At 28.0% G+C, this 13,275-nt stretch overlaps 1 protein-coding gene across 1 annotated transcript; it reads right to left on the bottom strand.

Moving 5' to 3' along the window:
• Nucleotides 1-1,522: 1,522 nt before the first annotated feature.
• Nucleotides 1,523-12,793, bottom strand: LOC107162887 (DUF1676 domain-containing protein Osi23). Its single transcript, XM_015510028.2, has 3 exons — nt 12,469-12,793; nt 6,142-6,248; nt 1,523-2,315 (listed from the first exon to the last, which is right to left on the bottom strand). Exons 1-3 carry the CDS (start codon nt 12,735-12,737, stop codon nt 2,020-2,022), a joined length of 672 nt encoding a protein of 223 aa, XP_015365514.2. The 5' UTR covers nt 12,738-12,793; the 3' UTR covers nt 1,523-2,019.
• Nucleotides 12,794-13,275: the final 482 nt, after the last annotated feature.

Here is a 13,275-nt window from a genome sequence, read left to right as displayed (position 1 = left end):
TCAATAAAAATATGTTCAGAAGTTTTTTTTATTACTAAAAGTAAGTGGTAGTAAAGCTATTTATAAAATAAGATTTAAATAATTATTGTTTAAAATATTTTGCAGTAGTACCTTGTAACCTACTGTACAGCAGAGCGAAATCCACGACTTACCTACCCGATTTTTTTTCTTTTGATTTTCAAATATCCAATACTATTCCAACTTATTAGTCCCTAAAATATCCAAATTTTCGTACTACACACATAGCCCCAAATCAGTCCAATCTAAATTATACATAGTAGGTGTACCTATCAATTAATAATAATATGTATTTACAATAAATAATTTTATTTAAATAAAGTAGAACCTCTATTTAACAAATTTAAAGGTTCTTTAAACAAATTTGTGGAATAGAATTTTTATTGAAAAAAAAAAATTTTTTTATATATAAAACTCATATTAAGTGTACAAAATGCATGAAAATAATAATACATTAATACATAATATCAGTAAATAAATAAAAATAAATTTAAATTACCTATATTAAGTATGTAAATTATAGTTTTTTTAAAATTCTTTGTGGTCGAAGAACTTACTGATATCCTGTATTAATATTGTTGTTTTATAGAATTTATAGAATATTATTATAAAGGTTTAATGTAAATAACACACTTTTAAATTTCATACTATTACACACTGAATTGTTCGTACTACACACAATTTTAGGGACTGGAGGTACACTATATAGGCATGTAATTGTGTAGCAGAACGGTTCTCTCTTTTTAGTGGGGAAGTTTCTAATATATTACAAAAAAGAATGAGTTTGGTAACTGAGTGGGGCCTCTTTACAATATATTTTGTATGGTGAATGGAATTAAACTAGTTAAATAAAAGAAAATAACGAAAAATCGTTATTCCAAAAATTTATTTAAGGTATATCGTCAATATCGAGCAACAATGGAATTAATAAAAATAGTAATCAGTATCTAACGTAGTTATAGGAGATGTTTTGGATGTTCACACTCTTATCGTTACTCTCGCCTAATTTTGTATTATTTATATTAATTTTGTACGAAAACTGTAAAAACAAAAACTTTTAATACATTATAATTTAGTATACTAGGTATATGTATTATATAATAATAGTATTAGTACTATTATAATATATTATGTTATTTGTGTATGGCATATTTAACGTTCATATACACCTACAATTGTTTTGTTATTTCGTTGCATAATTCGTTTTTAATATTATTTATAGTGTACAAGTTTCAATATCAATCATAGTTTTATGTAATATTGTACATTAGTACAATATGTAAAAAATAGATGGAATAGTGATGAGTGGAGCCAGTGGAGTGGGAAACCCCCCACCTTCTTTTTATTAATACGGCTAAGCTGCGTTTACCTTTAAGTATTTTTAAAACTACATCACTACTGACGATCATTTTGGAACAGTGTAAATTCAATAACGTTACATACGGTATACAATTTATAAAACTTATAAATTAATACTTTATTTAGGAATAACATTTTTCGGTGTTTCAACACAGTTTATTCATCTACGATTTAAAAAAGATTAATTTTGTCACAGTTTAAGGCAATAAGTAAGTGACCACTAGCTAAATAGACTACATAAATCTTACAGATAGGCATTTAACAAAATAAACAAAAACAGGAATTTGGGGTGAAGTTCAATCAAACGTCAACATGTCCAATGTAAGATTGACCGGTTACTACATAGTATTATTATATTGACAATAAATTAAATAAATAACGGGTACAATATTTTACGTACCTACGACCTATCTATGGCTAATATAAATATAAAATAACAAATATGGTATATATATATATATAATTGTTAATCATCATTCAAACTCGTCTCATGTGACATAATATTGTATTATAATAATGTATAATAATATAGATTATCATAAATTCACGGGGATTGAGTTTCGAATGGACTCATCATATTATACTTTGCCAAGGGCCGGCGGCGCGAAGTCTGATCACGCGTGCTGTGGTATTATTGCGATTTCAGTGCGCGGTGTACGACGAGTACAGCGGACCGGCGGTGGTGCGGTGCGCCAGTAGCGTCCGCTTCCAGTGGTGGTGACCGGCCGCCGGTGCAGGTGGCACGTAGTACTCGTATGAGAATATCTTTTTGATGTTGCTCATCAGTGACACCATTAGCGCCATTTTGCTGACCAGCAGCGCTTTGCCACCCAGCGTGGACATGAACATGAAGCCCATCGGGATCAGGATTGCCGACATGATCATGTACGTGCTCACAATGATCGGAAACACCCTCCGATAAGCGTGACGTCTGCGCCCTGACGGGGAAAAAAACAAACATAATACGTGTCAATATTATTTGTACAAAGTCTGCGGATCACCCCCTTGTATGAGAACCGAGCAGGATTCACTAAAAGTATTTATTTTTTTCCCTTTTCGAGATTTATTTTAGATAGTTCATTTCAACTATCCCTGCTATGATTTACGCTAACGTAGCGGCCACTATTTTTAAAATTTTTATATTATAATGCTTCGTTACGTAAAATGTGACCACTAACTATGAGTCACTATGGTTATTCATTTAGCGGAAAGTTTTAGGGCCCATTAATGTAACTAGCGAAAGGAATCCATAGAATTACAGATGGGTATATTTTTTGATCTCAAACTTTGCTAATTCTGTATTGTGATAATTTTGTGTCATCAGTTAGATTTTGTTTGCATCATCATTTAAATTATAAATTGCACAGTGCATTTATTTAATGTTTTTGATAATAACTTAATTTAAAATGAATGATGTAAATAATTTTATTGAGTTTATTGATGATTTAAATAATTTAGCCGAACAGATGACGAATTTATCTATATATTTCGTCTTTCAAAAATTTGTGTAAATTATACATATTAAATTTAGGTACTTACAGGAAAATTAGAAACAACTACTGACAGGTAAATGTTAATATTTCAGTCCCTTAACAGTAAATTTGTATTGAATATACCTGCCTAATAATGGCTAATAACCAGAAGCCTAATACAGTAATACCTATGACATATTTTATTTTTGGGAATATGGTATTAGCCCCAATGAATAACGTATTATTTACACTACGCTTTTATGCTCTGGTGACTATGCTTTTATCAATGGTATATATGTTTGGTGTAAGTGTGTTTTCCGCAAATTGTACCTAGTTCCCAGTTGGTTTTAATTATAGGTAAAAGTAAAAATTAAAAAATTGCATTAGTTTTCAAAATAATAATTACAAAATTAAAAACAGTAACTATTTTAAATCAATTTATATTTAGATATTATTTATAGGTACCCATATGATATTATAATATTAAAATAGTTTAGCTGTTTTTAAGGCTATTTACAGGCATATCGAATTTTCATTTTTTTTTTTTTAATTTGATTTATCATTTATGTTAAATATTTTTTGTTTTATTAGTATAATTAAAAATCAAGTTTTATAAAAAATGCATTATTTTTATTAATATTTCCTTAAAAATGGAGACTGACAAATTTCTGTACATATAATCTTTCTTTCGTATGCAATGATTTATCATTGAATTCAAATAATTAAACATATCATTACACAGATATCTATAATAAATTATTATACATATCTGTGTATAGTTATCAAATTTTAAAGTTAATTACGTTTAATTATTAGTTAATAGTTGTCACAACTGCTGATTGTTATGAATCAATGAAAAGCATTTTACTTTTTATAATTTATCTAACTCCTAGTTGGACTAACAAAAACATAGTTTATAATGTTATAGCCTAAAGTCTCCGCTACGCTAAACCTTCTGATAGCTTATTAACTTTCAGTTAAATAAAATTTAGCTGGACATTATAATAACGGCCCTTATATTGTAGTATATATGACTGGTACAACTGTTATTATGATTTTCAATTATGTCCACCTTGGTTCGGTGTATTAAAGAGTAACATTTAACACTTAACTTAACTTCAATATATTATAACTAGTGTTAAAATTATGTTTATGTATATTGTATTATTGTATATAAATTTCTGCAATGATTATCAAACAACACCACAATAACACGACGTACCTACCTACTGTGTTTTCTATGTCATTTATATTTGTATTAGTGATATCTTATATGTTAAGTTTAAAAGGGGCTGGAGCATAACATGTTTTAAGGAATATTATTTAGAAATTTCATATAGCATATCATACATTTTGGCTAGTTTTTCGAGTAAACTCAAAATTTTGGACTTTATAAATATTATTAAAAACTATTGACATCCACATAATATTTTTTTAAATATTTTTAATACAGGTACCTAGGTAGCTTCAAAAATATAAAAACAAAACCTATGAGGCAGGCTAGAATAGTAGAATCTATTAAAAACATCGAATGGATGGGGGGTGGCCACTGACCACAGTAAAAAATGTTGAGAAACACTACCCTAAATAATATTTTATCATTTACACTTGATAATAATTGGTCATTTCACTTTCATATAACAGAGTAAAATAGATTCTTCTGAAAGTTAAATAGTGTCCATGTTACGCGTTAATAAGGAGAAAACAGTGTAATTTAATCAATTCTGTGGTGTTTTGAACGGTAAGTGTAGTTATGTGGGCAGTGGGCATACATCAAATCAGGACGAAACAGGTGGCCAGATTATTGCAGTAGATATACAGTGTGGTTCATGCAATAGGTCTAGACACTTTTTTTCATTAAATTGGTGTGCGGCCGGCCACTTAAGTGGATACGACTTATATTTACACTTTATTGAAACTACACAAGAGAAATATCGCGGTTTTTATAATGAACTTGGACAAAGGGCATAGAATTTTCATGAAATTACAATAGTAAAACGTTTTTTCGAAATTTTTTTTTATGTTTTATAATTTTAACATATTTTCTTGTTTCATATTAATTTTTATAGAATTATTTATATATTTATGTACACCTTCATAATTTCTATAGAATAACACTGTGAATCACAGCGTTATAATCATAATTTATTATACATTATTCATTATACACACACACAGATATATATATATATATTCGTATAAATTAGATTTTTCACGGTGGAGCGGCAAATCTATATTTTCACAAAATCTGCAGCCCACCAGCTGTGAAATAAACAGAAACGAATACTAATTTAAAATGTATTACTGTAAATAAGAATCAATTCACAAAAAAATACAATAATATCAAATATATGATTTCTATTAAATTGCTTATTTTGGGAGTGTATACCTATTAATTTTTATTAAATATGTTTCGTTTAATATTTGTTTAAAAAAAAATAATTTGTATTAGTATTTATTTAAAATACTTGGATGTACAAACTAGATATGCAATAACAAAAATGAAAACATATTTAAATTTGTTATCGAATTTACAATTAATTTTAATTCCATATAATAATTAATCACTGTTTAAAAATATTTCATTTTTGACATTTTGAAATTAAATTTAAGGAAAAGATAAGAGTTGACGTTTGGAAAAGTGTGATTGTCAATATTAAGTTAAATTCATATAAAATTAAAATACATTTTTAGATTTCATATCACTTTATTGGTTTTAATCGTTTCGTGCATGTAAAAAATAGGTAAGTTTCGTCAAAAAAATTATCCTGTATAAAATGTATTTAATTAATTGGAAAATATCTAATTAATTGCGTTAAATTAATTAAAAATTTTTCATTGTAGTATTACAATAACAATCATAGTATGATGTTGCATATTATAGTTATATTTAAAAAGGACTTCAAATGTCTTCTGTTCATAAAAACGATATGGAAACTAATTTAATTTACATAATATAAAGTATTGCAATATCCATTACTTATATCATATTATACCCATATTTCCACATCCATGCATCACTCATAGACTTGGTAGGCAAAGTTTATTTGTCTATATAAAGTTTATTTTCTGTAAATATATGTTGTTATATTAGCATAGAAATGATTATACTTGTGTGCGTTTTACATGCATGCTATTTTGTTTAAAATACGTAGGTACGCAAGCGGATGTGATGTATTGTACATTTTAGCATTAATTAGTTTGTTTGAAATTCTGTAAAATTTGAATATGCACCGTAATATTAAGAATCTATAATAATATGTATATTAATTAAAATATTACTACAATATACCTTCAGTGGTGGCGTTATTAACCGGTGTCCATAAATCAATTTGCAACGAATGACTATCGATGAATGAAACCATTCTGTTGATTATGTCGAAAGTATGATTCTGGTAGCTAAATATAAAATGATTAATTATTAGTATGTGTATTTTGTGCATATTTCATATACACGTGAATCAGTAAGAATCAATTTATTAATTATATTAATTATTATTATTAATTACCATAACGGGACAAACTTGGAAATAATAACAGTATATTATATACTCCAACTTTAAGAACTTACTATCTATCTCGACAAATATCGGGTATTAAAAATGAAGAGTAGGCTTAGAAGTATGGAGGCTTGGAGTTAAAGAAGTTTTGATATCAGAGAATACTATTCTATAACTTTGCATGTACAACAGTTTCGTATAAATTCTGAAAAGGCTTCTTTCTACTGTATTGATTTTGAATGCCAATACGGTTTTCTAGGTAGGTACCAGCTATATGAAAACCATTATGGTTAATGGCATTTTATGATGAACCATAACGATAATAGGATTTTATACAATGAAGCTATAATGCTGCTACTTAAAAGCCATTATATTAAATATAAATTTAATTATTATCGGTAGCTCTTTACAGTAATAAATCGATTTTTTAAGATACAGCTAGCTGTGTTCTGTGTAAAATAGGGTTCCAATATCAATGATAGGTTTAAAAGTCATTAAACACACTAAATTCATTAAATAAATATTATTGTTAATCACGCAACATACGGCGTGAACACTGATAATTAGACGAAACTCCACAGTCCAGGGCTTTATTACACCTGCATTTCACTGTCGTATTTATTGTCATTTTATTCAGTACTTTTCAATCTCGTAACGCTTTTCTGGTCTACTGTTATTTATAAAATAAGAATATTTAAATTTTTGTTCTTGAGCATTAATATCAAATGTTATTTCTGTTTGAATTCATTGAATGAGAGGTACAAGAATACAGGTTACATAATTATGTAAGTACTTTTATAATTGTAATAAACTTATAATAAATTATTATGCTGTGAATATATTGAGATGAATGACAAAGTACTTATAGGTATAATAAGTTAAAATGCTTAAACACCTGACAATCTGTCATTAACAACGAAAATATAATATTTGTATAAATTATTAAAATAACAAAAAATAATAATATTTCTTACTTACATATTATTTAATTTCATAAATATTAAATTTATTTAAAACTTATGTTTCTCATTATTTTTTATGCCACTACAGCACATGAATGTGTCTTGATTAGATAAGTTTGTTGTTCAAACTTCAAACATATTTAAAATATTTAAAGTATTTAAGTATTTTTAACAACAACTTAACTAATAATGATTACAATAATTATCTGTTATAAATGCCTATTTTTAAATTTGATTTAGATATATTATTAATTCAGGACTAAATTGGTCCGATTTTTAAAACAATGGTAAAAATTATGAATGCATAAATCTTAGTATATTTTTTGATTGTAAATAACCTTATTCCTTAATGATCAAATAATAATATTCTTATGCATATTAGGTATACGAGTATAGGTAATAAAATGAATACAGTTTTAATGTTTCAAGTTAAGAAATCCCTTAATGCTCTCATGCTATTTAGATAATTTTCGATATCATATGAAAAGTGATTTTATAGTTAGTTAGTTTTTAAGTAAACAAATAACTTAATATTTTTAAAAAATATTCACGTTTCTGGAAATTAGTTGATTTGGTATCAAGTTATAAGTAGTTTGTATTTGGATGAATGGAAATATTAGATCAGCATATACATAACATTATAAATGATATAATTATGCATTTGGGGTACCTACACTTATTATGACACTCAAATCCTATCATCTAAACTTTTAATATCTACACGTATCTAACAAACCGAAGAATTTAATATTGATATTATAGAGTTTCTAGAACGAGAAACCTACAAAATAGTTTCTATTTAGTTCGATAGGTACCTTATATCTTATTTATACTATATCAGAATGTTTCTAATATTCTATTCACACTCACAATAAAAGTAAATTTTATATAGCTGAAGGACAGCAAGAGTAAGTTTTATCATATTTTGATTTCAGTATTGAGTTGCTTGGATTTATTTGTTGTATAACAAGTGGGCAAAATCCAGCAATAGGCGAATCGAGTTAAGTTCACCCATAAGGGTACTTATATTACTTATAATTAAATAATATTGAGAATCCTAAAAACGTAGGTATATCTTATGTAGTTATTTATTTAAAAGTATATTTTTTTTTTATATCCTAATTATTATCAGTTTTTAAATAAATTGATTTTAGGTGGTCTGGAAAAAAATTATAGTCAGTTATTATTTTTGACAATAGTTTAAAAAATACTTGATGACTAATATAGTATGATAATACCAATGAAATGAGCCATTTAAAAAACAATTTTACTTGGTACTCCTTTAAATTATCTTCCTAATTGTGCTTCCACGCTATACTAAATATAATAAATCTGTAGCATTCCTCGCTTCCTTTTTAATGCACAAGATTATTTCGAGAAAATGCTTCTCTTAATTCATTTTAACTGAAAATCCATATTCTATATATAATTAAAACTAATCATACACTCGCACCTACTTTCTATCAGTTTTATTAAATTATGTTTTATGTTATCATAATTAATACAATTTGTATATCTCGAATTCTCAAATGTAGCTCTATAATTAATTATTATATATATTAAAATATAACTTTGAACAATAAATAAATCAATCAAAATAGTTCCATTTTCATTATTTGTTATAATAGATGTCTAAATGTCCAATCACGATGCTTTCTACTGTGTAATATTTTAAACACTGTTATTATGCAAAGAAAGAAATAGGTATACTGTTAATTTCATAATTCTTTTCTTAATTGAAGTTTCGCTCTGATACCTAATAGATACACACTTCTGCGTGTATTTGGTGGGTAAGGCGTACCTATATTTAATGTTCAAATAAATTATAATTTATTCTGTGAAATCTTTATTCATTTTTATACATTTTATAAAATTATTATTTTTATTTTCAAAAACAATCTGTACAACAAGCACATTTAGTAATTTTGATATAGAATATAAACATAATTTTTTTTTTAAAAACAACAACTTTTAAGGAAGTCACCCATTGGTAACACCTAAGAACTTATAGTTGGATTTAGATCACTTAAGGAGATCTCGATTCCAATTTCGTTTGAGCCTTCGAGGGGGGTTGCCTGGGATATGCAGTGAAGCCATATCTTTATTGAGAGGATTAGTACTGGAGTTGAGTTGGGAGTGGAAACGGTGGTCATTTTATAAAATAAAAATAAAAATATGAATGGTTAGATTCGTTTAACATATTATCTTGGAAATTGGGATTAGAAATTTTGTGTAAATAAAGTTTTATAAGGATCACGAATATTGAATAGGTATGTAGGTATTTCCATTAACACTAAATTATTGTTATTCAATTTGAATATTAATAATATAAAATAATTATGAAATATATTAAAACGCAACTTATGTATAATTGTATAATTTTAACGTCTAAGTAGAAGTCTTATTCAAGTAAAGTAATAAATAAATAATTGTTCAATGAACCTTACCTATACAATACATAGTTGTAACCGTTTTAGGTACTACACTATTGATTTAATATACCTGCATATAGTTATTTTTAATAATGTATTATTAAATGATGCACATTTTCTAAGTGTGACATTATTTTCTGTACTAGTAATAAGTATAATATTTTACTAAAACTCATCGTATTAACTTGCGTCTCGTTAAGTATTTTTTAGATTAAATAAAACATTATAAAAAACTAACAGAAGTTTAATCTATATTATGTTCCTTAGTTCTAGTGGTTAATTTTTCGCAGGCAATCACACTATACTATATGACTTGGTATAACTTTACCTATACCTATATCTGCGGTTGTATGCATATAAAGTATTTTATCAAATTTCTCTCTGGAATATCGCTGTGTTATTTACGGAAAAAATATCGTGGTTGATTTTATGTAATTTTTAATGATTAACATAAGATTAATAACTGAGTGAATTTTATGTTAAAAATATAGTAGCACGGAAAAAGTAAAAAAGAGGCCGGCGAAACTATTTTAATTATGTTCAAGACAAAGGTTGTTATTGGTTTAGAGCTACGTGTTTTTATCGATATACAATGTTTACGTGCACAAATATTATTGCCTTTGGAGTATGGGAACCTTATATACAGGGAAATAAAATATGTACATCGTACATTATTATAATATTATGTATAACTGTATAGGACGAGTAAAATAGACCACATTTTATGACGGATTTCTTGTTTTTTTGGTTCATTGAATTTGTAATTAATATTTTTGTGGAACTACAAAGAATCAATCATAACGTTTACGAGATATGAATTACTGAATTAGAACTTGTTTAAATAGATGCAATATAAAATTAAAATACAAGATATTTTTTCATGACATATTATTTATATAATTATATTAATTTATAAAAAAAACTATTTAATACGCAGTATAAACAGAGTTAGACAATTGTATTTTGAACCTCTAACAATTAGGTATATAAAGTATCGAATATTTCATATAAGATTTTTATCGAAAGATACTCAATATACTTGTGATACAATTCTGTTTTTTACCATAAAAGTTGATACTAAATAATTATATTACTATCAAAAATTATTAACATGTAATACAATTTTACTTGTCACAGGTGATTTTTGGTAGGCTGTTGTAAATTATTTTAAATTTTTCAATCAATTACCGAAAAATCATAATTTATAGTTATATAATATGTGGTGTATAAATGTATAATAGATATATTATATATATATATTGATACATGCACATTTAATGCGAAGCGAATTTGTCTCATTATTAATGTTATATAGGTACCTATAGTCAGTTATTTTTAATAAATTTGTGACTGATTGTGTTTAAATGTATTGAGTATCTAACTATCTAAGTAGTATTGTTATACTCCAACGCCAAGTTTTTAGTATCTAGTATCTCGATAATTGCTTATTGTGTATCTTTCCTAATCCTGAGTGTTCAGTGTATTCACTATATACTGGAGATACTCGAACGGCGTCGCGGCTACGCGGAGCGTGGTGAGAGTTAATGAAGGGAGCCACGTAAAAGCACCGGAAACCAACATTAATTTAGATATTGTATATTATATTATTAATTATAATCATTATGAAAATGATGACGAAACATATTATCACGTGGCAATTCGAAGTTATATTTCTAGTACTAAAAAGTCGCTGTTATTATCACCCACATATTGGCCATATTGTATCTATATATATTGTTTTAATTTTTTTATAATAATAATTTGGGAGCCGTTAAGATATTGCAAACGCACAAAGAAGCCGCGGGAATTTGGTACGATTTGTGTACCTAACAGATCTAAAATGCGTAGCTATAATACCTACATATGGAAGTGTGACATTACTATGCAGTACCAATAAACTTAGTTTACCCAACAATTGTAATTTTTTGAAAACCCTATCGATATACATATTATATTCAAGTTTTTAGTAATTAGATCTTCTATGGTGGAAGGGGGAGTAATATGAATTTGTATGTTCACAGCCAGCTTTTACGCGGTAGAAAAAATTGTTCAAGTGGAAATGTTCCGCTCCGAGAACACCGATTTACCGCGTAACACAATACGGTGATTACACAAAATTGTCCATCTATTTGCCACTTGCATAAAAATATTTACCGTATCAACTATTTTTTTAATAGATTTTCGGTTTTTTTTTTTAATTTTTATAAAAAAAGTTTATTAAATAATTTGTGTTCTATACTTGAAATATTATTTTTATAAAAATTAGCGATATTTTATTGAAAAATTAAAAAAAAATCGAAAATCTAATAAAAAAATAGTTGATACGGTAAATATTTTTGTGCAAGAGGCAAATAGGTGGACAATTTCGTGTAATCACCGTATTGTGTTACGCGGTAAATCGGTGTTCTCGGATGGGAACATTTCTGCTTGAACAATTTTTTCACCGCGTAAAAGCTGGCCGTGAACATACAAATACATACTACTGGGGTAATATGGAACCCTCGTTTAACACTCTAATCCTGTGAATACGCGTGACTTCAGTGCTATTGCGTGATTTGCAGGGCCTATGGCAGTACATACATAATGGACTTATAATTTTCATTACTTTACTAATTGGGTATAAGCACTTACATCATTCGTTATTATTAATAATATTTTATCATAAAGTCCTTATGGGTATTTATATTTAGACTGCTGCAGGATGGTTAATGTGATTAATTCTTACTTGGCCGATCTGTCGGTCGTTGCGGTGGTCTTGACCAGCCGTATGCCGTCGGCTATCTGCAATCGGTCCGATCGTTCCAACAGCCTGAATGTTCTGGCTACATTTTGGGCCACACACTGTGGCCACTCGGCCGCACCACAACCATGGAACCAATCTGACAGCGGCGGTTGCATCTGACCAAGTTGTTGTCCAGCGGACGTCGTCACATCCGCCGCCACTGCCGCCACCGACGCCACTAGCAGCACAGTAGTTGCTTGTAACCGATTCATCTTCCGTGTACGGTCACTGTGCCTCAGACGGCCGTATTTAAATCGTATGCACACGATGATCGGCAGCGATCGCGATCGTAATGTGAATAATCACCGCCATGACGAACACGATTTATTTTATTTAATTTATATAATTATACAATCGTCGCGTACGAGTATAGGAATCTACCTTATAATTGGTAGCCAGTGTACCCAGTCGGATAGTTTCCCCGTCGACGTTTCCGGTTCGATTGTCTATCGGTCCGTGGAAAATTATTGACGTCGAGTTCAAGTGTTTTGTGGACTTCGTGTTACACACACGACACACACACACACGCTATATTGATAAACCAATATAACATTTGTATACTTGTTATTAATATTATTAGCCTAATTACCGTTTGTCCAGAAAATTATGTACATAAAATCATCGGTGAAAATCAGGGAGACATAGCTAAAAACCAACTGAATTATTTCCCTTCATCAATATTGTCCAAAATGTCCATTAAAATAACACTATATACACTATACACTGTATATGTACAAAATATTAACCATA

Source organism: Diuraphis noxia, unplaced genomic scaffold, assembly GCF_037042655.1.
Source record: "Diuraphis noxia isolate RWA-SAM2 unplaced genomic scaffold, SU_Dnox_SAM2 contig0002, whole genome shotgun sequence".
NCBI classification, from domain to species: Eukaryota; Metazoa; Arthropoda; class Insecta; order Hemiptera; family Aphididae; genus Diuraphis; species Diuraphis noxia.
The sequence above is the reverse complement of the archived record's forward strand: the minus strand, read 5'-3'. Positions and strand labels throughout refer to the sequence as shown.

Excerpts from the sequence above, each read along its gene's own strand:
- LOC107162887 (XM_015510028.2), bottom strand. The coding sequence starts at position 12,737 with ATGAATCGGTTACAAGCAACTACTGTGCTGCTAGTGGCGTCGGTGGCG. Across the intron at positions 6,249-12,468 it reads ACGACCGACAGATCGGCCAA|CTACCAGAATCATACTTTCG; the intron begins GTAAGAATTAAT and ends TTTTATATTTAG. Across the intron at positions 2,316-6,141 it reads TAATAACGCCACCACTGAAG|GGCGCAGACGTCACGCTTAT; the intron begins GTATATTGTAGT and ends TTTCCCCGTCAG.